The 27,179-nt window shown below is 27.9% G+C and overlaps 2 protein-coding genes across 3 annotated transcripts; one reads left to right on the forward strand and one right to left on the reverse strand.

Moving 5' to 3' along the window:
• Positions 1-269: 269 nt before the first annotated feature.
• On the reverse strand, positions 270-10,847 carry LOC123292411 (E3 ubiquitin-protein ligase RNF139-like). Of its 2 annotated transcripts, none has more exons than XM_044873058.1 (4): positions 10,702-10,847; positions 6,247-6,450; positions 3,959-4,077; positions 270-2,556 (listed from the first exon to the last, which is right to left on the reverse strand). In XM_044873058.1, exons 1-4 carry the CDS (start codon positions 10,790-10,792, stop codon positions 1,744-1,746), a joined length of 1,227 nt encoding a protein of 408 aa, XP_044728993.1. In that variant the 5' UTR covers positions 10,793-10,847; the 3' UTR covers positions 270-1,743. The 2 variants fall into 2 exon arrangements, with proteins under 2 accessions (XP_044728993.1, XP_044728994.1); XM_044873059.1 differs by lacking the exon at positions 10,702-10,847 and adding an exon at positions 7,412-7,459.
• Positions 6,044-27,179, forward strand: LOC123292412. The gene is made up of 4 exons (XM_044873062.1): positions 6,044-6,067; positions 25,885-25,996; positions 26,068-26,200; positions 26,984-27,179. The coding sequence occupies exons 2-4, from the start codon at positions 25,908-25,910 to the stop codon at positions 27,125-27,127; spliced, it is 366 nt and encodes a 121-aa protein (XP_044728997.1). The 5' UTR covers positions 6,044-6,067; positions 25,885-25,907; the 3' UTR covers positions 27,128-27,179.

A 27,179-nucleotide genomic window follows, 5' to 3' on the forward strand; every position in this document is an offset into this window, starting at 1 on the left:
GCCAAAATAATAAAATCGATGAAATTGTGAACAAAAGGAGCATAAGTGACGGCATATGAAGTGTAGTTTATAGCACAATAATCTTTGTTTTTTAAATTGAAGTTGCCCAGCGAAGCGGGTAGTTCACAGCTAATCATTGCTAATGCGTTAAAATTACGTGAGTAATTAAAAGTTCATTAGGGAATTAGATTTAGGAATTCTCAACTCAAATATACATTATATTACTAGTATATAAATATTTCTTTAATATAATACAGTTATTAATACAATGTAGTACAAAAAATATAAATTCAATCACATTTATACATGATATTACAAATATCTCTAAGTACATTAACAAAATAGCAATTTACAAATGATAATAAAACTTTTATCCATCATTCTTTAATGCCCAATAGCTTAGCGATAAAAATCCCTTTCAACGCCTTTATCAATTAGATATAAAATTTGCTAGTAGGTCTATGGTCAGGAATATTATTTGAGAGCCTGTTGTCATGACCTTGTCTACAAATTTGTCTTCTAAGAACATACCGCCCTCCATTTTCATAAGGGGATTTCTTTTTTAAGGAGCCTAAAAAATCTTTAATTTCGCGGCAAGCCGAGTGTCCATGAGCATACAGTACGTCATTGATAAATACAGCTCTAGAAATTGGTGTGTGGCTAAATTGTGGTTAGCCTAATAATTTTTTAACCTTCGAAAGTTCTTGAAGATGAGGTGTTCTCTGACATGCCTCATTTGTTGGTAGTATAAAATGTCGTTCGTTCTTTGGAATATAGACTTATATTCAAAGAGTCATCAACAGAGTAAGGTATAAATGAATATTTTTAAAACTTTATATTGTATACTTTGCTTGAATATTAATAATTTTCGGATAATTTTAAATTCTTTAAATTATACATCTAACAAAGAATGTGAAAGAGACTTATACCGTGCTCGCTCAAAAAACTCGATAGTTTAGAATTGATCATTTTTAATGCTGAATGGCATCGGATAATTGTGCCACTATAACAGTGATATCGGATAAACTGTGCCACTATTCATGCTGAATGACATCGGATAAACTGTGTCAATATTTCATCAAATAAATTACCAAATGAAAAATGAGTCACTGAATTTAAAAGGGGTCGTAAACGACGAGAAACAGTGGAATAGATTAAATTAGAGTGTCATCCATCATAATAAAATCAACCGTTTTTTTGGAAACATTTCTCAAAAACCGTATGCATTCTTTTAAATGACTCTGAATATCAAATTCATGGTTATCAATGAATATTCTCATCTGAACCCAGAAATTTTCACACTGGTCATTTTTTAATTGAGGACTTCTCTGATGAAATATTGATGGTATATGTCTATAAGACACATCCAACCGTAAGATTTAGAAAAAAGAACAGGTATGTGATCTTTGCAGAACACTTAAAACTAAATATGTACAATTTTAAACTCTTGCCTCACAATAACTCATACCTTTTCATCTTTCACCACATAACAATGCAAAACTTTCATTTCTAATCAAATCAACATTTATAAATTGCTTTATAATCTAAAAACAAGCAGTACAATAGTATCGCTTAATATGTGTTCCATTTCTTTAATCAATAAAAAAAATATGCGAGTTAATCAGACCACCATATTAATGTTTGAAACACTAGCGCCATACGTGATAGAAACAAATACTAAGCGAGGTAAAAATTAACTTTGTGTAAAAATAAAAAAACTCACTGACTAAAACCTATAAAAAATTATCTTAAAATAATATATTCTTGTTTACAAATAGGACAATTATTTGATGTTTTCAAACATTGTCTTAAACAATCTGCATGAAATAAATGATGGCATGGTGTAATTCTTGCTAATTTCATTGGACTTAAACATACCGCACAAATATCATCGAAACCATTTAATTCCTCACTAGTTGCATGTCTAAATGGCACCAATGCTTTTTGTTCTTGTCGTAAATCATTTAATGCAAATAAATTTAAATGTTTATACCGTAAATATATATTAAAATATAATGCCATTAATATAATTCTATATTTGCCATATAATACCATCACTGGTAATATAAAGATTCCTGTTAGCACCATTGTAAAACTTTGTAAGAATACCGGTGTGTATAAAAGTTCTAATGATTCTAAATAATCTAATTGTAAAAATTGAATTGCAGATTTGAATATATCTGTGAAAACTTTTTCTGTGGACATGTAGAACAGCCATGTAATGATTGTATAGCATGTTGATGGTTGATAATTTTCTAATTTTTGTTCTAATCCAAATACTAACAACATAAATATAACAGTTATAATGAAAGTAACAGCTTTTGTAAATTCTAAAACAATTTTCGTTGTTGTCATTGCTAAATGTTTAACATTTGATGCTTTTGTAATATGTACATATGGTGACCAGTCTTCTTTTTCGATTAATTCTTTAATATAACATGTACAATACGAAATAACATTATAGAACATTAACGAGTATAATGATGTTACATGTCCCGCTTTTTTCGATGTCGTGTATGTGTTTAATAATGCATCGGCTAATAGAAAGAACGTAATCTGAAAAATAATCAAACAGATTCAATTAGTTTTTTCGAAATTTCCTTATGGATTGATTGGGTTATGTATAGGGGGGTATAATGCAACAGAATCGTGTGCCTGTTCCAAGAATTAATTATATGCTTAATTCTTGGACCAGGACTCCAAATTCTTGAAACCTATTAGAGCTAGGTTAATTTTGATCACAAATTTGAAAAATATGACCCAAATTTAGTAGAATTACATACTTGGTTTATCAAAATTGGATAAAATTTGGATGTGATAGAGCAAAATTAATTTTTTTGGATTCTGATGACGTCATTAGGTTAAAAAATTTGATTTTTTTGATAACACAGGCAAATTTGATCCGATCTTATTGGAATTTTTTTTAAAACCCACTAATTTTGGGTCAATCTTTTCAGCTGTGATGTCAATTTTTCGCTAGCTGTCACTAATGTGGCTTATTTCGGGACCAGGACTCCACATTCTTGAAACCGATTAGAGCTAGGTTAATTTTGATCAAAAATTTGAAAAGTACGGCCCAAATTTAGTAGGATTACATACTTGGTTTATCAAAATTGGATAAAATTTGGATGTGATAGAGCAAAATTAAATTTTTTGGATTCTGATGACGTCATTAGGTTAAAAAATTTGATTTTTTTGATAACACAGGCAAATTTGATCCGATCTTATTGGAATTTTTTTTAAAACCCACTAATTTTGGGTCATTCTTTTCAGCTGTGATGTCAATTTTTCGCTAGCTGTCACTAATGTGGCTTATTTCGGGACCAGGACTCCACATTCTTGAAACCGATTAGAGCTAGGTTAATTTTGATCAAAAATTTGAAAAGTACGGCCCAAATTTAGTAGGATTACATACTTGGTTTATCAAAATTGGATAAAATTTGGATGTGATAGAGCAAAATTAAATTTTTTGGATTCTGATGACGTCATTAGGTTAAAAAATTTGATTTTTTTGATAACACAGGCAAATTTGATCCGATCTTATTGGAATTTTTTTTAAAACCCACTAATTTTGGGTCAATCTTTTCAGCTGTGATGTCAATTTTTCGCTAGCTGTCACTAATGCGGTTTATTTCGGGACCAGGACTCCACATTCTTGAAACCGATTAGAGCTAGGTTAATTTTGATCAAAAATTTGAAAAGTACGGCCCAAATTTAGTAGGATTACATACTTGGTTTATCAAAATTGGATAAAATTTGGATGTGATAGATCAAAATTAAATTTTTTGGATTCTGATGACGTCATAAAGTTAAAAAATTCGAAGAAAATTTGAACTTTATCTAAAATGCCTTAAACGTTAACATCTCTTTATCCCATCACAATAAACCGAAAATAAGAAAGATAAATTAAGTAATTACAATTACAATTTTGTTAAAAAATTTAAATAATAATAATTACCTGATTAATTAGAGTGAATAAATTTTGCATTCGGAAAAATGCACGCTCCGTTCGATCAATTGGTGCATAAAGCATACGAATTACATTTAAAAATGGACCCCACATGGCTTGTGCTAACTCTGTAACAATATCAATTTTCTTTTATTATTAGTTTCCACTTGAATAGATAAAAAGATAATTATAATGTCAATTGTTAAACATAAGTTATGTCGAATATATTATGCTTTTTAATTAAGACGTATTTTGATTGACATAATTGATTAAAAATATTATTTATAATCTAGGATAATACAGGATAGTTTTTGAAAAATACATATGGTCAGAGATAACGCTTTATAAACTTCTAGAAACAATTAGCAGAATGATTAATAAAATATATAAGGTTTTTAGCTGGCAGTCGCTATTCAATTACAATTTTAGCTATGTAAAATTTTTCTTAAATTTTAAAGATTTAAAGTTATTACAAAAAAGGAAACAAAATAATAAATTGAATCCTAGTATTTTGACCAATGTTTACCAATTTATTTAGGGTATTTTCCAATAAAATAATTATATTTTGTCCCATTTACGCTGAAGGCAGATTTTAGTCTGTATCTCAAAAACCATTCGACCAGTCATCAAATACACCCGATTTTTGAACTTTTTGGGTCAAAATTACCTTATATACTGAGTTTTATCGAAATTGGAGATAACAAAAATTGTTATATTTTTTGCAATTTTTTTAAGGGGTACCCCTTTGAAAAAATCGAGAAAAACGCAAAAAAAGTTTTGTTTTGGAATTTGATGAAACTCGGTGGATGGAGTAATTTTGACCCAAAAAGTATAAAAATCGGGATAATTTAATGATTGGATGCATAGTTTCTGAGATATCGCAATAATTGGATCGATTTTAGTCCGTATCTCAAAATCTAATCGACCAGTCATCAAATGCACCCGATTTTTGAACTTTTTGGGTCAAAATTACCTTATATACTGAGTTTTATCGAAATTGGAGATAAAAAAATTTTTCGATTTTTTGCAATTTTTTAACGAGTATGACTCTCGAAAATGTGAGGGTGTCTTCATCTTAAATGCGACACACTGTATATGATACAACTAGTAACACCTAATCTAAAACACCCTGTTTTAAAAAAATTATTATTTTCTTTAACAGTTTTATAATTAATTGGTATATTATAATAGAAATTATTAAAGTTAAGGGTTAATTTTATAAAAATAAAAATGATGTTAGAATAATATAAAACATCACAAAACTTCCATCATTGAATATTATGAAAATCGTATCTAAAATCTCGCGAAAAATAAAACCAACGTAGGACCTATCTTGTAAACCGTTAGAGATAGAACATCACTTTTTACCTGGGAGGGCGCAAATTGTATATATTTGTTAATTGTAATCAACACCGTCTATACATGGTATTTCAACAATTAACTCAGTCAAATATTTATTTGCACTTGTTTTTCATTATATTATTTATATGAGTTTTCAAATAATAATTTCATCAAGTAAGTTATAATTTTGCTATAATTTTTTTATAAAAATATTATATAATTAAAAATATAGGCAAAATTATTACATAACTGATGAAATTATTGTGTAAAGAACTCACATCTATACATAGTATACCAGAAAGTGGCCCTACGCGTCTCTCTGTTTATCCACTAACACTTTCTAAACAAAGCAAGGGATTTTGAAGCTGCTTTGAACATTATGCATGAACTTTTTTCCCGGAAGGTTTATATGTATAGTTTGCATCTGTGCGAAGCCGGATCGGGTCGCTAGTTAATAATATACTGAATAATATAGAATAAACTGTTTTCGAACTTAGTTATTTTGGGAGAAATTGAACAATTAACGAAAGGCGTAAACTTCGTTTTGCATATAGTATGATTTTTTATAATTTTTAGTGGAAGTAAGTATATTTATATTTCAATTATTATCTTTTGATATCGATTAATTCATCCGATCAAATTGTCCTCCTACATTTGAGATGAGCTTTTTTTAATTATAATATGTAAGTTGAAAGGTATTTTGTATAAAAAGGCTTGTGCTTAAAGCATAATCCTTCATTCCTTCACTTAGTTTTTCATTCTACACATCATTATCAGGTAATGTTAAATTATATTTCTTATTTATACATTATTTTTTTTTGCTTATAATATTTTTAGGATCTAGTGTTGAAACTAATACAATTATTGCATGAAGTTTTTGAAATTTCAAGTTAGATTTCGCAAATATTCGATATCCGGAATTTTTGGATTTGTTTATAATTTTAGATCAAACTTACCTTGTAATGTTATAAGTAATTTTCTGAAATGTGTAACTGCAATAGATGAAACCGGATTACATATTTCTTTCGCTGTGACCAATAATGGGGCGGCCACACAACTGTAATTGTTTAACCAACTACAAAAAGCGAGTAACATGGGCATACCCATAAAACTGTTGTGGCCCACATATGGCATCAAAAATACTACTGACAAAAGACATACTGTAACAAAAAAAAAAAAAAAATTAAATTGTAAAAAATATCTATAGGAACTGAATTACGCAATTTAGAATATCTTCACTTGATAGGAAGGTTCAAGTTATTGGTTTATTGTGTCTGACCAACCTGATTCGATAATGTTAAAGGGTTGGGAAAGTGGTTAATGTTTTTTTGAGAAATGGATTTTCAACATTTTCTTCCCCTTATTATTATCAAACAGAGTTGGTACTGCAGACGCTAATGATAACCTGAAATAAGGAACTATTGGCAGGGAGCATAGTAGGACTGCAGCGCTCTTATCTTATAAAATTTGCAATAAATCATGCGTTCTATTTAATTAATGAGTAATTCTCAATTATTTGCATGTAAATGTTATAGTAAATGTCAAATCGTACTTGCATTAGAAATTAAATAACAAACATAATTACTGTGCATAAACTTATATTATGTCCATCTATAAAATTATATAGATATATAAAGTAGTATGTCGTTTCTATGGTAACTTTATAATATAAAAGCCATGGACGGAGCGAATAGACTAATAGACAAGACAATTCGAAGCTACTTATCTATATTCAACTTTTTATCTCTTACTCACTTTGAAACGTAAAACCTCAAAATTTGAAAATTTGATAGGGGATAACAATTTTTTTTCCTTTATCGATTATAATAACTTCTATATTTATCCATTTTTTTGCAAAAATGGGAATATATTAAGAAACGTATGAAAAGTGCTCGTTTGGCAACATTTCGTAACTATTGTACAATACTGTAGCATTTTTAATCGCAATTACATACAAATTACGTTTCAAAAAGTAACTCATGCTAATTGTGTCAGATAAATATTACAGAATATTTTTCTTATGTTTCGAGCTATGTTCAAACTTAAAAACATCGTTACTTGAATCAAAAATAAAATAACAAATTTCATATATTTTGAGCTTGGATATATTCAATAACATACTTATCTATCTGATTTTCAAGTATTTTTCAAAAACCAAAATCACTTAATTATTTCACAAATATTAAAATTGATTTCGTAATTTAATATTTTTAGCAAAAATAAACAATTTTTTTTAAATCTATATTCATTTCGAAATGAAAGGAAACTAATTGCATTTTATGATATTGCTCAAAAACAAATCATTTTATTACGTTCGAACATGTACACACGAATTAACAAAAATTGCAACCAATCTTAAATGATTTTGTGATTAAAAGCTGTAAATCTTGTCAATATCAGTATAATATTCGCGATTTTTATATGAAATTTTAACACAAGTATAGTATAAATTCAACAACCGTTTCTTTGATTATTTTCAATGATTTTGATTCTTTTTTTTTGACAGTGTGTGTACTCACGTATATTCTTATAAAAAAAAATTAATATTATTGTTGTAGTTGTTGGCTACAGCAATGATATTTTCTGATATCACGCCACTCTTTTTCGAATTTTAGCCAAGAAATTTATAAATATTTAAATACAATATAAATATGTACGTATGGTTTTGTGTACAATATCTTCAAAAACAACATGTCCTAATTTTTATTTTAAAAACAAACCGATTTGTATCTAATAATTCATTTTTATATATTTTGGTGTTCATATTCATTGGATCATTATCGTGTCTGTCTGTATGTCCGTCTGCCATCAGATAGCTTCTTAGAATCTATCTGACGAAAATAGTTGAAAAGTTTGATTTAATAGGGGAAGGTGGTCTAAAATGACCAATCTAAGAAAAAATGTAATTTACAGCCAAACTATATTTTACATATGTACAACGTCGAAATATTTTCGAGTTCTTTATTCAAATGTTACAATGTTGGTATGTAAATTTCTTTTGATGTGTTCAAATTTTTAGAACTATTCAATATTTCTCAAAAGTAAAGTAAAAGTATTTGTTGAACCATTAATTTAATCGCGCAGAAACCATCTATCGATAAATATGTTAGAAGGCTATAATGGTTTACTTAAAACAACTAGGGATAATTTTACTCTGAGGGATCATTATAGACCACTTTCCCCTATATACGTATAGAGCTAGATATCATAAATGTATTCTGTAAATAAACGCTTCTGACTTTAAGGATAAGTTAGAAAGTTAAAGAAAATTCTGACAAGTGTGCTATGTGACATATTAAAAGGGTTAGTTATTCCGCCGCCGGAAGCTTTTTTTTTTACTTTGAAAAGCGTGAAATATTCTCTTCATTCAAAGTTTACAGGAAAACTTAAAGAAAATCGAATTATGGTTGTGAGGGTTAATTCTGGGAGATGAAATAGAAAATTTGCATCAAGTAACGTATCGCAACCACCAATGCTCTCTTATATCTGGCCCCAAGAAGCGTAAAATTAAAAAAAATTAATAGTACATACAAATTACACAGGAAAATCTTAGAATCTATAGAACGTCTTAGAATCTGTAGTGTCTAGCCTAAGCTTTTCCTATAATATATCATCTTAATAAATCTTTGTTTTAAGTGTTTGTCCTAAAAATTTTCATTCTGGCCTCCTCTCCTTGACCAATACGCTTGCGATACCCTTGTTAAGATAGATTTTTACGATTTTTAAGCTCCAAAAACTAAAAAGACTAAATTTTATTGATTCTACTCTTCTTACTACTGTCGGTGTGATGTAGTACCTACACCGGAAGTTTTATTATACAATAAGATCGATGCGATGGTGCTAATGTTTTTATTTTATGTTGATTGATTATAATGTTCTGTCACATATGAATATGACGCAGTCCAATTGGCTACCTCTAACTTTGGCGCAAACATATTTTTCATATTTTGAATTTATTTCGACAATTTATTGTCAAATTTTAACGAAATCATAAGATTTGTAGCAAGTTTATTTGTGTATAATTTAGTTTGCCTTTTAATTAGATATTATTTCGGAAAACACAGGAATTGAAAAATCTTAACATTGTCGAAATATAATAAAAAATTGTCGAAATATCTCGAATTTATTATACGCAGACTGATATAAAATTTATTATACAATAATTTTTTATCAATTAAAGAATACACTTAATTTGAAATCATTTGCTTGAAAAGAAATCAGAATGTATGTATCTCTACCTACTTACACATTCTGTATCTATTTCGATAAACAATAAACAGATGTTGATTAGTTATTGACAGCCGTTAAACGATTGTTTATTTTTATTTTTTATTTTTTGTTTGTTTTGATACTATAGATGCGAAAAGCAAAGTGTTAAAACTATGACAGCCAAACTATGTTTTTGATGAAAACGTAATTTGTTTTGAAATGTTGTTCCAAAAAATAAAAATAATATTTTTTTATTTTGATTCACTTGCATTTGGTTACCTATATATTTCAACTAACAACTATAGCGAAGCATAATTTCTTATAAATTCTATTTTTATTTTTAAATATTGACCTAAATATCGTTGTTAATTCCAGAATAAAAAAAAAATTAAAATAAATAAATTTCAATAAATTAAATAAACGTTTTGACTTTATTTCACAATCGACCATGAAAACTTTTGCGAATTAGGCCATTGACCAAAGACATTGACCGATGTTTACAACAACATAATAACAAAGAAAATACGAGAATAACGAGAGTAGAAGAGTGGGAGGGGAGAGGCGACCTCATTAGAATGTCGCGAGGTACTACGAATGATTTTTTTTTCTCAAAAGTGAAATTATTACGTACTGTGAATTAATATAATAATAATAATTTACAATCGATATAGTCCGTCAGAAATTAAATTTTGATTAGTTTTTTCCCTAAATTTAATGTTTACAGATTATATGTAAAAATCTGGGAAGCATGGTAAATTAGATCCTTACCGTATTTACTAAAAATCTTGTAATCTTTGAGATATTTCCAATTATAGATTAACTATAAATCTAAACTTTCGAAGGTTCTCAAATTTGGAAAATAAAATTAAACAAAACTTTCCGCCAAGGCACAAAAATATGTTTCTTGTTTGTTAAAGTCTTAATGCTGCCTTTTTAGACCCTGCACAACGATAAAGATTAGGTTGCAACTTGCAAGTCAGTTGGAGTCATTTGATTATAAATTTTATTTATTTCATTTTCATTGCAACTAAAGTCCGTGTTTGTATTCCCAAAAGACTCCAATTTTTACGATCACTACATTATTTTAAAATGTTATTAAAGTAGACTGTTAAAAGTTTTTATTATTTCGATAAAAATGTCTAGGTACTCGTTCGGATAAGATTCATAAAAAATTATATTCGTAATAAAAAATTGTTTTTTACCTGTTTGAGCAATTTTTTCTTCTTGATAATATTGAGGATTTAATTTACTAATACTATGCAAACGACCCCGAACTCGGGTTATCATACCCATAATTATAGAATATATTATTTTATAAATACACTTTATTTTAAAATAGCAATATTCAAAATTAAAAATAATTTTATTGAGGACTCAAAATCACATTACTAATAATAAAAATTGTGTCAAATAAAAATTAAAAAATTATTTAAAAATAGTAATATCAATATAATAAATTAATATTTCTTTAATTAAAAACAGTTAATTATTTTATAAAGCGTTTGTTGTGTACTGATTCACTTCTTAAACGATTCTAAATCAAATAATCGCGGTGGTATCGAAGAACGTATCACTGAATTGTATACGAAAATAAAGATGTTTTTATTTTTTATTTTTTTTTATTCGTCAACTACGGTTTGTTTTCGAATAACAAACATATAAAAACGTAAATAATATTTGTAAATAAGTCGTCGTGTGATGATTATTTCGAATATGACGAAATTAACGAATTTAAAATTGGTGAATGGATTCGTTTAATAATGACTAACAAATAAAAATTATTTTGTTTTTATTTGAAAAACACAGACAACCGCTTTTCTTTTTCAATCGTTTACAGATGTGTTGGTGTGATTGTTTTGATTGCACAAAGTCCGCGGTTTACTAATATTGACGATTAGTTATATTTTTTGTAATAAATTCGGACTTTGTTGAAAAAAAAACATTCCAAAATTTTTGTTTGATTGAGAAATTCGTGTCTATTTCGTTGGATGAGTGACCTTTTTTTTAATTTGACATTGAATATTAATTCAGGATTGATTCGTTTTTTATAAATCCGTAGCGAAAAGTATTATTAAATTGATAGATTTAAGCTGTTAAAGTTTGGGTTGTTATACCCTGTATATATGTAATATATATACCAAGGTATAGGTACTAAGTATAGTCCCAAGTTTGTAAAGCTTAGAAATGTTGATGCTACAAAAAATTTTATTTTATAAAAGCTCGATTTCACTGCCCAGCTCTTGTCATGAGGAGATGGACTTACTTGAGGCAGCCTCTCTTTGACGACCTCTCCGACCTGGAGTCCGTCGACGTCAAAGCTCTCCTGCTGTTCTAAGACAGCTCTAAATGGTTCATGGAAAAGTGGCCGAGGATGGGCCAACCCTTTTTCGGTATCACAACGGAGCCTGTAGTCTAAGTGTGTACCACTCCAGGACAGCCACTCTAACCTAACCTAACCTAACCTTTTAGTAGACCGTCGCATTTCTTTGAACGGAAGTATTTGTAGATAGATGGTAAAATTGATAAAATGCATGTACATGCTAGTCAATTCTAGGTATGTCTAGTAAATCAATTGAATTGAATTTTTAGTTTTGATTTTAATATCTTCATATTATTATCATATAAAAACCCACTCAATTTTTACATTTCGATGTACTAAAATACATTTTTTTTTGTTTATATCTCAATTATTGACTATATGTACACATTTTAGAATTAGGTGTGTGGCTGTTTTGAATTGACGTCAAATGTTTCGACTGAATAATATTTTGATTCTTGAATAATAAATAATATACATGCTTCTCAATGTATTTTTACTGATCTGAATAATTCAGGTCATTTCAAAGAATTTTCCGAATTTATTTTACTCACGAGTTTACGTAGACTATCACGAGTACAACGAGACAGTCATGTGATTGCAGTTCGACTAATTTCTAAGTATTTATAATTGGTTTTCAAGATTTTTTAAATTTACAATGATGAATCATGAAAAAAATAACATGGATTGAACATTTTAATGTAAAACTAGTCGACCCGTGCGGGGAACTACACGTAGAAAAGTAATATATAAGTGATACAAAATATCAACAGTAATTTACTATATTTTTAATATTGTACATTCAATCTTCAGTCAATTCGCAGTGACTTTTTTTAGGGAGGGGGCTCATTCCCACAACTACCAACTATGCAGCAGAATTTTCGAGAAACAAACTTAGGAATTTTCGGTGAATTTTAAGGGTAGTTTGAACTCTAGAAAACGAGCTATCTCTGCTTCATGATTACTCTTTTCTGATTTCTAAATTTACCTATCTTTATCTTATTTGCATCTTTCAAGTCATAGGAGGAATGATATTCCGCTAATGCTACAGACAATAAGTTATCTTGTTTTTTATTCCATTTACACTGCATAGTCAGAGTTCTATTTAGGATTTACACCTCGGTCAGGTCTCTCGTCTGGCACATTATAAAGATGGTGAAGTGGGTGAGGAAAGTTGCAGTAAAAAGCGGGAGGGGGTCCTGTAAACACTAAATCATGAAAAAAATCAATTCTCACTACTCTAGTGCTGAGGTCAAATCCATCGTGGTAGCGATTCAGCAATCATAATGCTAATTTTTGTTTTTTCGATCCTGAAAACGCGGTGGCCCAGCAAAATTTTCAAAATCCCAGCCGCCCGGCAAAACCTCCTTGGCACGTCACTACCGGACGGGACCCGAGCAGGTGACAACTCTAGTTCCATTCAAAAAATGAAAAGTTTCCAAATTTGAATTTACAAACCAGACATTTAACCTAACTACCTGTTGAAAATCCTTTGAAAAATATTTGAATAGGTAAGCTCAATAAATGAACTAACTGATTTTGACAAAATCCTCTCAGTATTTTGACAAAAGGAAAGTCATCGTTATGGTATGCGATATTCGTTAAAGTGAACGTTTGAAAAACATGTTTTCATTCAAATCAAATTGTAAATAATATTTCTATTTATAAATCGTCCATTTGACGTTACGACGCAGTTCATTCTCGAACATTGTAAGTGTTTAAGGTACGGCTTCACATGATGACCAACAACACACAATGAATGTTTGCGATATAGAAAACATCACATAAAAAATTAAGTTTGCCACCTCTTCCAAAATCACCTAATTAAACCATTGTCTGTTCGTCTGTCTGTCTGTCAACACGATAACTCAAAAACGAAAAATGATATCAAGCTGAAATTTTTATAGCGTGCAATATAGGTCAATTGGGTCTTGGGTTCGTAGGATCCATCTTGTAAATCGTTAGAGATAGAACAAAACCTTAAATATAAAAATTTTTTCTTATACACCGTGTTCTGTTATTGACTGCAGAAACATACCTTACCAAAATAAGCTCATCAAGAGAAACAAAAAAAACTCATTTTCCATATTTGGAGACCTCATTTGGTACATACGGGTATGCCAAATTGATAAATTTGTTCATTCACTGACTATTATTCGATAACCAGTAGCCAATGATAATCAGTAGATATTAGTAAATTTCTCTTAATATAATGGAAAGGATTTTAAAAAATGTATAAAATTATTTAATTGGATTTGGTCAAATCATAACAGAACATGGTGTATATATTTTAGAAATATTTGATGTAGGTATTATGATATTTAGGCAAATATTCTTTGTGTGAAGCCGCACTTTTACATATAAGTACCTTTAAATGTTTGTTTTATGTTGTCAATAAGTAATATTCGTTATCAGATTATTTTAATTTATGCACACGAAAAAAAGTTTACATAAATCTAGGTACCACCATTGGGATCAGCCCACTTCTGAGAAAACAAGAAAACAATAAAAACGTAATCATATTTTCATTAATAATATTTAGAACGTAGGCATAAACATATATTTTTCGATATTACGTTTAATAGAGATCAAAACCTTGAATCTTTATAGATAAAATATAATTCTTGATACTATATCTGTCTTGGTCAATATAGTGAAATGTTATAGGAATTGATGCATCTTTGTGTGTATAATATATTGAACGCAAATTGGAAACACCAGCTTTAGACACAGATTGAAATTAAAATACTGATACCCCTTCGTGGTCAAAAGCTTATTATTGTTTATATAATTTTTATTTAATTAATTTTTTAATATCCTTTAGGGTGTTAAATTTATAGATTTGAGCGGTTAAAGTTTAGCGTTTTTAAAATATAAATCCTATATTGAAGTATCTTTAAATGTATGCCTTAAATATTTTCCTATAAAGAAAAACAAGCGACACTTTTTTTCATAAAATATCTACATTTAAAGTGATGAAATGAATGGAATTTATGTTAATTTCTTTTATAAGTGATTTTCTCAAAGTCATTAGGCATCAATATTTCAAAAACTATGGTATATATCGAAAAATTTTACTCGTAATTATCGTCTAATCTTCCCAAATTCTAACAGAACCCACCCTCAAAATTGAAACGTAAGTCTCAAATATTTGCATCACCTGACTTTTTTGGGATCGTCCTTATACTCGAAACACTAAATTGTTTGTTATATTATTACTAGCTGACCCGGCAAACTTCGTACCGCCTAATAGTCGATTCTTTATTTTTATTTTTTAATACTATTACAAACCTTAAAAGTTGGCATGAAATTTTCCCGAACTACTTTTTTTGCTCCAAATAAAGTCATTTGAAAGCAGTCGTTGTATTGTTTTGCTTTCCCGAAACCCATCTTCTAACACTTAAACTTTATGGTATAGTAAATTAAAGTTCAAATTGAATTTAATGATTATTACGAATCTTGGGTATATAGAAAAGTGTTGTTTTTAGACTTTTTCAGGCATTTTTTTAAATTTTGCTCTCTGTAAGAACCATCCTCGTACTTCAAGAATATATTATAAAAAAATAATTAGCGAAAGCGAAATCAGTTCAGCTGCTCTCGAGATTTGCGCTTAGCAACATATTCAGCGATTCATTTTTATATTATAGATTTATTACATAATGTTTCGAAAAAGAAGAGTATGTTTCGAAAAATTTGTCAAGTATTATATTTTGAAGAATCATATAAAATTTTTGCAGTTTTTCGAAACAGTGTCTCGCTAAATTCTTTGAAAAAATTCCTTGAACTATATGTGCACTTAATACAATATTTTTCAATAAATTTATAAAATCCCTGATTGCATATAATCTTACTATTTACTATTTACTTTTTTTTTTTTGAAATTTTACGTGAACTAATCCTTGAACCACGTGCAAGTCATCAATTATATCTCAAAGTAAATGAATCAATTTTGTTTGCCATCAAAACGATACAACTTCATTTAAATAACACCTGTCCTCGCCTACACATTAGCTATACTGAAAAAAGTATATAAAAAATGACGCATTTAAATGTAAGTGCACTTATTTAGTTTATTCACATTTGCAATAAATAGCGTGGGGAAAATTAATTGCAATTTTACTGCCATACAGACATTTATGTGCGGAAATGTTTCCCTCTATTTTTGAAATTTATTGAGTTGTTTTTTTAATAATGTTTAGCCTTTACTCCACGTTCTCTTTGTGCTTGTTTAAAATTTTTGTGAACCTAATCGGGTTTTAGCTTTTTCACTTTTCTTTGGTGCCTAGTGCCTTGGGTCATATGATGATCTCATAACAAGTAAATATTGCTTGAGTAGATGTTCTAATAACAAGTAAATATTTCTTCAGTCAACGATCTCAATAGGTGTTTAATTCAAGATAAGCAGTTCATGTGAGTGTGACCCTTATGGCCCCACATTCAATTTCCTAGATAATGAAAATAACTTTCCATATACTGCTTAAAACATTGATATATTAATTATTATATTGAGACAGAGGTGTACTGAGATCAATAACCAGCACGTGCAAAAATATTTTTTTATAATTAAATATAAGGTTAATTAGGCATACTGTGCTACGTTCGTGACGTAGAAATGTTAAAATACAAAAGCTTATGTACGGCGCACGATATTTTACGAAAATTTGTTCTTCGGACGCCGGTTTTTGCCAAAATAAAATTATATTGAAGTGATTTTCTATAACTTCACTTATTAATTATAGCAAAATTTCTTTACGCCGTCTTTTCAGCACATCTTGGTTTTGTTACTCAACGATTGACGCAATTTCGAGATCGTTAATCACGAGAAATATAAATCAACTTGACAAATGTCTGCAATTTTTGAGTGAAGAAAAAATATCTTCTTAACACAATAATTCTTAATATGGTAGCAAATTTCGTCGTTCAAGAAAATATTTACTTTTTATACTTTAATTTTTAAGCAGCCAAATACCTAACTTTCCAGTATTCGATGTATTCCTGTGTTCGAGTATTCCTGTGTCCGAAAATCAAAATCGAAATTTTCAATATATCTTTACGTTTCATATTCAAAGCAGAATGTATAAATATCACTTTTATATTCATGTCTGTATATGTGAATAAAATAGCATGTACCCGATGCAATTTTTATTTTATAGTCTTTGCGGTGTGGCTTAGCCATACGAATTAATGCCATTTTCTGTCTGTTCCGTACAGGAGCCATCCCTCAAAAATTACAGATATCCTTCAAAATAAAATTTCAATAAAATATTATGTCAAGTTTGATTTATGAAGGTAATTTGAGTATTTGAAATGTGATTTATTTTTGAAATAATTTATGGATTTGAAATGTTTTTCCAAATTGATTTTAAGTATCAAAAGTATTTTAAAACAAAGTGTCATATAAATTAATTATTATGTATATCTAAAAATAAATACACAAAAATAAAAACTTTTCGGGAAATTCCATTTGTTATTTTATATACTTACTATACATATATATAAAATTCAATAATAATAAATTAGAGATGACTTCAACTCGTGCACTGTTGAACTTAACCTTTTACTAAATGGTACAAATTATAATAATAATTAATAATTATTTATAAATAATAATAAGTTAATTATTAGTATAATCATCTCATGCTAATAATTATATATTAATGCATGTCTGCTTAAAATATCAATTTCTTAAAAAAATGTGTAAATCTATAAATAGATTTTGGAATTGTTTTAAATATCAATAAAAATAAATGCTCATGTGCGACTGTAGCTCATTGTAGCTCGCACAGTCGCTTGGGAAGTCGCTCGGAGAGGGTGTATCATAAAACTTCACATTAGCTTTGTAAACCTTACTCAAAGTTTCTAAAAGTAATTTGGTACTGTATTCTAAAAGAAATTTGCTGAATATGTTTTCTATTTTTGAATTCTGTCTTGTCTTATATAATAATTAAGTGAACTTATAATAATAAGAATAATATCCATTTCTCGGAAATTTATTAACTTATGGTTTAGGGTTTTTCCTTAAACTATATAAGCTATATTAGCACAGTTGATTAAGTAACCAATTACGTCCGCGGTATGCTTAGGGTAGCGGGTTCGATTCCCGCCGTCACAACAAAATTAATTTTAATTAATAGTTGTGATGGGCTGGTCTAGTGCATGGTAAATGCATGAAGGAGGGGCACTCATCATTAATTTACAAAGAAAAGCAGTGTAGGTTTTACTGGGTTAGTTTTTATAATAACATAAGTAGCCAAATAGAGTTTTTTTTGTAATAATTTTGCATTTAGAGACGCCTTCCACTATGATAAAACACATCCTCTATTTAAGTAGTGTTTTATTGGTTTCATTCAAAATGTTATTGAACTGTTATTCGCTAAAGATATATTAATTTAATTTATTATCTCGCAAAGTAGGCTTCAGATCCAAAAGTGGAAAATAACTTTTTCCTTCGTTGTTATGAGCTTATTCTGCAGGATGACGATCTGCAGTCAATAACAGAACGCTCTGTATATAGGTATTATAAATTTAGTCAAAAGTACGTACTGGATTTTAGTAAGGAAATTCTCAATTTTAGTATGAAAATTACAATATATAATAAGTTTGATAATAGTTTTCAATGTTTAGATAATTTTTGATAAATATAAATTTTTTATAGCAACTTATTTCTCTTTATTCTTGAGTTTAAAATTTACAGTTTTATTGTAAAAAAGATAAAACGGTTTTATATAAAAAAGAAAGATAAAATACAACATAATATTATCGGTTTAATTATACAATAATTCATTATAATATTAAATTATATATTTATCGATTGATAATGTAATAATAAAATATCTAATTGATGAATATGTAAAATAATGTAAATGTACTTTTAACAAAAAAAAATTTTTTTTTTTTCGAATGGAAAATATTCGTCGAAGGTAAATACATACGATTATAAAAGGCTTCAAAATTTAATCACTATTCTTTTAAAATATATTCTAAAGAGTATGTAGAGAGCAAAAGTAAAGAATGTCGTGGTGTGTGTACTATTTTTCTCCTTGACGGAGGCAGAAAGCGGGAATTTCGTTTTGCACAACGCGAAGAAAGTTGACACTTTCTGCACGGAGATGAGTTTATAAAATTATTTTGAATGTTTGATGAATCACCATCAATCTAATTTTGTACATTTTTTTAGCTCTTCAAAACGTTTTTTAAACTATTCAATACATTAGTTATTGAAATGAATACCACGATACTCGAAATAAAATGTTATCCATGATTATCCTCTCTGACGACTTTTCTAGCGAAGAAGGATTTTGGTATTTGAGAAAAATCGACAGATAAACAAGGGGTGGGGGATGACAAAAAAAAATTATATATCAGTTTTAAGCAAAAAAATACTCTTGTTTTTTTTTTTTTCTAGGCGCTTAGTTTTTGTAATAAAAATTCTTGAAAAATTAAATCGCCAATAATCGTTTAAAAAAAAATATGTTATTTTATTTCCAATCTCTGAGGGAATTTACTTAGCTAACACAGCTCCTGCTCTACGAATTTTTTTAAAATTATTAACTAATTTGTTTTTCTTGTGTTTCAATATTTTTAAATTAATTTCTATGAATTTTTGAGCTAAATCATGCATAAGGTAAGCATAAAAAGAAGATAGTGTCATTATTATTTGTATAAATTTAATAAATATGTCATAATAATTAAATTTTTTAATCTTGCAGGCGTGACATGTGCACGTATTTTCATTTTAAGATTTTACATGCCAAATTTCGGGACATTTGGATAATTATTATTTGGGTAATAGGCTAGCAAAAAATCTTAAAGGTGCAGGATAGATATAGTTAAAAATAGGTGAATTTACTCACTGTCGTATAATATCTTAAAAACAAGTGGTGTTTTTGGAATTTACACCATAATTATCACTTATGAACACTGTCTAGAGAGACTTTTATTTTATTTAATATAATATTATTATTGTTATTGTTATTATTGTAATATTTAGTTATAAAAATTATTTATTTATTTAAAAAATTTTTTTGTAAGGTCCGTAGATAATAAGGAATATTAACAATTATACCAGACATATTTTATCGTTTTTATATTACATTATGTATGCGGTATACGGAATAATTTCTTTTTCCATGGTCAAAATAGGAATGCCTCAAAAATTTGTTTTTATTTCGTTTTGTTGGGAACAAAGTTGACACACACATTTCTATAAGTCAGATGTCGAGTTCAAAGCCTATGTTGAATGCACATCGCTGCGGAAGGTGATGAGTGAAAAGCGAAAACCGAGAGAACTGTCCAATGAATTTTAGAAATTATTTTTGAATCATTGCATAGCATTTTGAAATATTAGAATACTAGCTCGACCCGTGAGGAATTCCGCAGTACGATACCCGTATGGGTAAAAACAGGCTATAGAAATAATATATAATAATTTACTTTTATTTTTATTTATAAGCAATTTTATTACAGATATGATATACAAATTACATACCGAACAAAAGTAATAATATTATTTCTCTAGTCTGTTTTCCTTCCTAAGCGGTACATTTTTAGATCGCGAGTCTATTTTACGTCGTTATCCAGAACGATAAGCTTTATAATGAGAGATACATCATGGAAGATTTTTGTTAGAAATATACCCACATTTTTTGAAATTTTTCATATACATTTTCTCTTACTGTTTTCGAAATAAATGGTAGGAAGAGACTTCTGATGGTTATAAATTTATTCATAAATGGTTCTAGATTCTCAATTAAGTTCAATAATATTTGAAAAATTTTCATAAATCCATTAAGATTTCAACTGACTTCGCTATATTATGTGCTAGTGGTACTCTAAGCTCAATTTAATTCCTATTTATTAAAATTTCCCTCCAAAAATGGGGAAAATTGTATTTTATTACTCAAAAGTTTACTTTGTTCATAGTCTTTTCGTTTTTGTATAAAATTTCGATTAGAATCTTTTATTAAACGGTTTGATCCACACTTAATGGAATCATTATAATGTAAATATTTTGTCTATATTTAAAAATGAAAATTTTTTTGCACCAGATTTTGTAATAATTAGTACATCATTACAATTATTTAAAATTAAATTTAAGAAAAAAATATACTCGTTTTGTATAGAAATAAATAGTTGGCACATCACATGTTTTCATTAAATGGTCAAAAACTTTTGTTTGATAGAACGTTCACTTTAAAATTGCTTAAGATTTTAATTTAATATAATTTCCAAGGGTATATTTCTCTCCTAGTCAAAAAATTTGACAAATGTATAGCTGAAGATATTTAAGCAAATAATGCGATATGAAAAAATGGCATAAAGATATTCTAATAAGGATTTATTTTTAACCCCCGAACTAAAAAAAAAAAAAATGGGTGTTATAAGTTTGATCGCTATGTGTGTGTGTCTGCGTGTTTTTCTGTCTTTTCGGTTGAACCGATTTTAATTTTTTTGGTCTCATTTTAATGGTAATTTAACGGAGAATGTTCTTAGCTATGTTTCAAGTGCTTGATTAGAATTCCGTTCTCGAAAAAACTAAAAAATTGATGATGATCTTCAAAATCGATTCAGTTTGGAAAAGGCATGACGTATAAGTTTAGCATATAAATAATTACTATGGAAATGAATGGTCAAATAAACCTGGCTCAATTCATTTTGAAAAGTGAAATGGTAAAACAATTACTTAATTCAAAAGAACAAAGTCAACTCAAATATTTCAATTTCAATTAAAATATTTCCAAAAATTTGTCCCAAAAAATGATAGCTCTCTAAGTATCCTTTCATCTCATCTGATGTCCTTGACCACCACTTTGATATTGATTAACTAAGGAATGTTATAAGTTTAAAGTGTTTGTGCGTTTGTGTGTTTCTCAATGGCATCGTAGCCCCTAAACGGTCGAACCGACTTGATTGAGAACATTTCATAGTTAAGTTTCCAAAAATCGACAAGGAATAAATCCCATTTGTCGGGTTTTTTTTCAATTTTGTAAATTTCACTTGTATTAGCATAATTTTCCCACTCAAATAAAACTACTTTTAAGTAGTTTTCATTAAACTATTTTTATTTTCAATATATTTGACCTCTAAATTTTAATTTTTGGGTTGGGTAAACTGAAAAATTTAAAGGTTGGCTAATATAATAAAGAGAAATTAATACACGTTCTCTCCAAAATATTTGAGTACCTTCGATTTTTCGACATCGTACAATTGAATATGACAGGAGTAGTGTTCTTTGAAAATTAAATTATTTAAAAAAAATAAGAAATTTTAGCATAAAAGTATAGATCTTTGAGAATAGAAGTATTTAAGATAGAAAATTGAAAAATATGAAATCATAGGTTTCTTGTTAATATTACTAGGAGTATAATTTAATCTTAAAAAGTAGAAATATACCATGTGTGTTTGTACCATCTAGGCATATACATATCTGTAGTATGACAGAATACATCCGTTTAGTAATGCATCTAAGCGAGAGGTATTATATACATGTGTTGTAAGACTACAGATACGATACGACAGATCTTCTGTTGTATGCATGCAAAGAGTGGGATTGATGAACTTACTAGTTATCTTTAACTAAAAAACTCCCACTCTCCAAGCGTCTTCCAACTAATGTTCAATACATGTATATAATACCTCTCGCTTAGATGCATTACTAAACGGATGTATTCTGTCATACTACAGATACGTATATGCCTAGATGGTACAAACACACATGGTATAGAAATAGAAATATTTTAACGTATAATTATTTAATAGTTGTTTTGTTTAAGTAGAAAAATTGTGCAGTAGAAATATTTTGACGTAGAAAAATAAAATAGACGGTAATGTTCTATCTGCTTTGATTTAATACAGTAAAAACACCACTGGGTAAATTCTTTGAAAATTCTGATTTATTTTACTGGTTATTACAAAGATACATTTGTTTCAAAAAATAATTTACAATATTGATTTTCCAAATACATTTATACACTTTTTAGAAATAGGCAAACTCGTTAAACTATTATTAAAAAGGACTCAATTGTCAGATTTTCGAAATTATTATATGAGGCAACCCTAGTTTTATTTATATTTATTCTGATAAATATGAAATTATTTAAATAACATATTATATGTCCACGGATACCGACCGTGGATGCTTTAACATATATTACAGTGTTTGGGTTTTTAAGGTCTAAATACACTGATAATATATTTATGAAATAAAAATTTAATTCTTAAAATTTTTATTTAATCTTTTTATTTAGTAATTTTTATTATTACGGATGTTATGAACGCCGTGGTAACAACTCGAGATTCCTCAAAAGCTTCAAACATTCAAACAAAATTATAATTATCAATTTTTGTTTTTTTATTTTATTTATTATTTTTGACCCAATTTTTTAATAATTTTTGGACTTATATCTTCATGTGCTTTGATTTATAAATAATGACTTTTACACAAACATTTTATGTTTAAGTTATTGGTGGAGATACATTAAATTTGTTTTCGGGGTGTAAATAATTTAATTATTTTTTTTTTTATAATTAAGTGTTTTGTGTTTCTTGGAAATTTGCAATGCAAAAATACTTCGCAAGGTAAATTAAATTTTTTTAAATGCACCCTTGTAACCTCTAGAAAAATTATTATTCTACAAATTCTGCCTTGGCAGAAAGTAATTTTTCCCATTCTCCTGCGTATACTTATATATACAAAAATTATTGCTATTACCTTAAGGTAGTACTATCGGTAATAGACTTTGTATTCAGAATTTAATGAAACTTGGCATAGTTGTCCATTATTATATCATAATTAACCAGTTAAATTTTTTAGGGGCCTTCAGAGAACTGAAAATCTGAACGTCCAGTTTTGTGAAATAAAATAAGATCTGTGATTTCCCATAAGGATCAATGTTAAAATATCTTTTTTTCAGTTCTCTGAAGGCCCTTAAAAATTTAACTGATTAATTATGATATAATAATGGAAAACTATGCCAAGATTCATTAAATTTTGAATGCAAAGTCTATTACCGATAGTATTACCTTAAAGATTCGATATTTTATGGTTTATCTTTTTAGTCTAAGGAGTTTTTACTCCCGAATTGTATGGATCTCCACAACTATATCGTATTAAAATTATAAACACAATATTTTAGTAATTTTCGCCTTAAAAAACATTTTAAAATTCTTAAGTGAAAACTAATTATTAAGAAAAAATTATTAAAAATTTAATCTTGATTTTAATTAAACCGGGAGAATTCATCCTGTTTTTCAAAAAAAGTCTTCACATAAATATTTACAATAAAACACGTGTTTATTAGAAAAAATTGGAGCACAAAAATATCTTATAATTATTATTTTAATCTGTAAAGGCTATTATATTTATTTAATATGAAGATTAAATAAATATGTCGAATGAAAAATATTTTTACAAGATATAAATGTATTTTTTTTTTAAATTATGTAAATATATCTGGTATCTGTTAACACGAGGAAATTTTATAGTAAATATCTCGGATAACACAATTCATTGTTTATCCAATTTTTTTTTCTATCAATAAACAAAAATCAATCAAATTTTGACCAGGTGCTCTTTTTTAGCGATATGTAAGTATCAACCGCTCTCAAGTTAACTTATTAATTTTAAAATCGAATTCGATTTTAAAATTTTCTTATTAGAAAAAAAAAAGATCATGATTATTTTCTATCAAGTCATGGAGAGTTCCGACAGAATTGCAAACTAAAAATTTTGGAATACTAATTTTTGAATTTATTATAGAATAATTAAAATTTCATAATTTGTAAATTGAAATTATTAACATATTTACATTATGTTAAAATACTCTTATAAATAATAAAAAGACAATAGCACATAGTGTTTACAGGAGGTCTCCCATCCGAGTAACGACTATGCCAAGTGTTGCTTAACTTAGTGATCGGATGTGAACCTTTTTTCTTCATTTGTTCAACAAGGAACTTTATTAATTGATGAGCATGTCGCTTCTGAGGATACGCGAAACCATTAGTTAAACCTCTTTCAAAAATCTCTCAACGCGGCTAAAGAAGTTTTCACTTCAAAAATATTTAAAAAGTAATCCAGTCCGCGTTAACCATTTGAAACCCTGTGAAAGATTTGTAAAGTTTTTTGTTTATTTTCCCTCCAACTTTCTTGTTAAATTATGTTTTATCTCAACTAATTGTCAGAAATTATATAAGATGAAAATTGCTCAAATGGTTACTTTATATTTTTTTCAAATCTCTCAAAAACTATTAAAGATTTATTTTTTAAACGCATTGAATCTAGATTTCTAACAAACATTTCTGAATATAATTTCCAGCTTTGTCTCAGAGAATAATTTATGATAAATCCAATAGCCAAGTTTTGAAGAAGGTAATACAAAATTATCTTCTAAACATACAAATAAGTATTTTCTAAAACTTATCGGGTCAAACCGTAGCTAATTATCGATTTCAATACATTCTTTTCTTTGTACGACGAAGATTATGCCTTAAAAATTACATTTTTAAAGAGTATGAGAAATTAAAGAAAAAGTCAAAGTTTTATAATTCAGCATATACGCTTATTTTCTGTAATTCAAATCCGATAAGAAGTTTTAATCTCAATATATATATGGTATTTAAACAAAAAATCTATTCGATGTAATATCTTTCATTTTCGAATACAGCATAAAAATGTTTACTACGCTACTGAAATAGTTCAGAATCAAAATTCAAACAACCTCCGATTTATTTAAATAATTATTTTACATCTAATTTTAGATATCGAATTTTTATCATAAATTTCCAAAAAAAAAAAGAAAAAAGATACTGCCACCTTAATCAGCATTTTAAGATAAAAGATCAAGGTTAAATGTGTTTGTTTATTTGACCTAAACAAACTGCAGGTGGCCTAAAGAACTCTATATTCTTTCTAAAAAAAAAAATTGTAAAATTATCAAAAAAAAATCGTTAAAAATTTCATTTTTTCATTGAATAGTTATAAAATGATATTTTTTAATTGGATTAAAAAAAAATGTATTTTTTAAAATTATTTCGCAAAATATTAATGAATTTTATTTTTTTATTTCAGAAATTAAATTAACATTCCAAACTATGCATCAATTTTTAACTATTTTAATTATTTTCAATGTAATGTTGATATCCACGCTTCAGGCTCAACCTCAGCATTCATTTACTAGTTTGTAAGTATTTCAAAAATTTAATTTAAAAAAAAAAAAAAACAAATAATTACGTGAAATAATTTATTTCATAGGCGTGAAAAATTGCTTTATAAAGACATGTGTGACGCAGTCGATGAAAGTGACATGAAAATGATGAATGGACAATGTATTTTTGGCCAAAATTTGAAATTTAGTATTCTTTGTGGAAAAAATATTTGTTATCAGGTAAATAATTAAGGAATTAATATAAATGTTTCTTAAATAAAACGCCGTGTATATATCGATAAACCCATAATATAAGGTCTGTATTTCCGGTTCCGATAAACCCACGTAGATCTATTTTTTTTTTTAAAGTTTTTATTTATTTATTATCCCTCGATTCAATGCTCCGAGTGAAGATAATCTATTTGTTTATAATATAGCGGATTTTTCTTGCACCCTTGCAAAAATTTTGGAGTATATATAAATATTAGGAAATTTGTAGATTGAAAAGTTAAGTTATTATCATTTTCTTGTTTAAAGAAATATTAGAAGAGAAATCGGCCAAATAGTCAATAAGTAAATCGTCATAGTCGTATTAGTCATAAAGGGTTAGTGATACAAAAAATTGTTTTACAAAAAAAGGTAGGTAATTTGATTATCTACAATAAAGCCTATTACCATTTTTGGTCTAAAGTGCACGGTTATGGAGATATAGCCTACAACGGTTTTCCTTAAAAATGGAGGCACTTCCCCCGCCTATTTTTGTAAGGTTTTTGTGCATTGGCTGAATGTCGTGATACTGAACCTATTTAAATAAAAAAATAACTCCTGTAATTTAGTGCATTATGGACAAGAGTAACTTGCTTCAATATAACTTGTATTATTTTTATTTAGTTTAAAATTTGGTGGAAAGGCGCATTCTATTTAAAACGCCTTAACAATTCTAACGGTATTTCCCGATACTTATCGGTTTATTATCGTGTCGTTTATTTTTATCTCATTAATAATTTGTATTATTTATTTTAGGGCCCTGATGACGTCTGTAATACGGTTATTAAATGTAATTCAAAATTACAATGTGTCGATCGCAAGTGTACCGGATGTATTACATTAGATTTGGGTTTTGGAATGGTCGAAACATGTTCGATACCACGAAAAAATAATTTTTAAATGAAGAAACGCGCTTAAACTATTCCAATTTTTCTTTTTTAATTTATTCCAA

This window comes from Chrysoperla carnea, chromosome 2 (genome assembly GCF_905475395.1).
Source record: "Chrysoperla carnea chromosome 2, inChrCarn1.1, whole genome shotgun sequence".
Taxonomy (NCBI): Eukaryota; Metazoa; Arthropoda; class Insecta; order Neuroptera; family Chrysopidae; genus Chrysoperla; species Chrysoperla carnea.

What these genes read in the sequence shown, in the direction of transcription:
- LOC123292411 (XM_044873058.1), bottom strand. Translation starts at nt 10,792, where the DNA reads ATGGGTATGATAACCCGAGTTCGGGGTCGTTTGCATAGTATTAGTAAA. An exon ending in AGAAAAAATTGCTCAAACAG is followed by an intron (nt 6,451 to 10,701) that starts GTAAAAAACAAT and finishes TTTTTGTTACAG; the next exon opens with TATGTCTTTTGTCAGTAGTA. An exon ending in TATTCACTCTAATTAATCAG is followed by an intron (nt 2,557 to 3,958) that starts GTAATTATTATT and finishes ATTATTTTTCAG; the next exon opens with ATTACGTTCTTTCTATTAGC.
- LOC123292412 (XM_044873062.1), top strand. Translation starts at nt 25,908, where the DNA reads ATGCATCAATTTTTAACTATTTTAATTATTTTCAATGTAATGTTGATA. An exon ending in CAGCATTCATTTACTAGTTT is followed by an intron (nt 25,997 to 26,067) that starts GTAAGTATTTCA and finishes TTTATTTCATAG; the next exon opens with GCGTGAAAAATTGCTTTATA. An exon ending in GAAAAAATATTTGTTATCAG is followed by an intron (nt 26,201 to 26,983) that starts GTAAATAATTAA and finishes TATTTATTTTAG; the next exon opens with GGCCCTGATGACGTCTGTAA.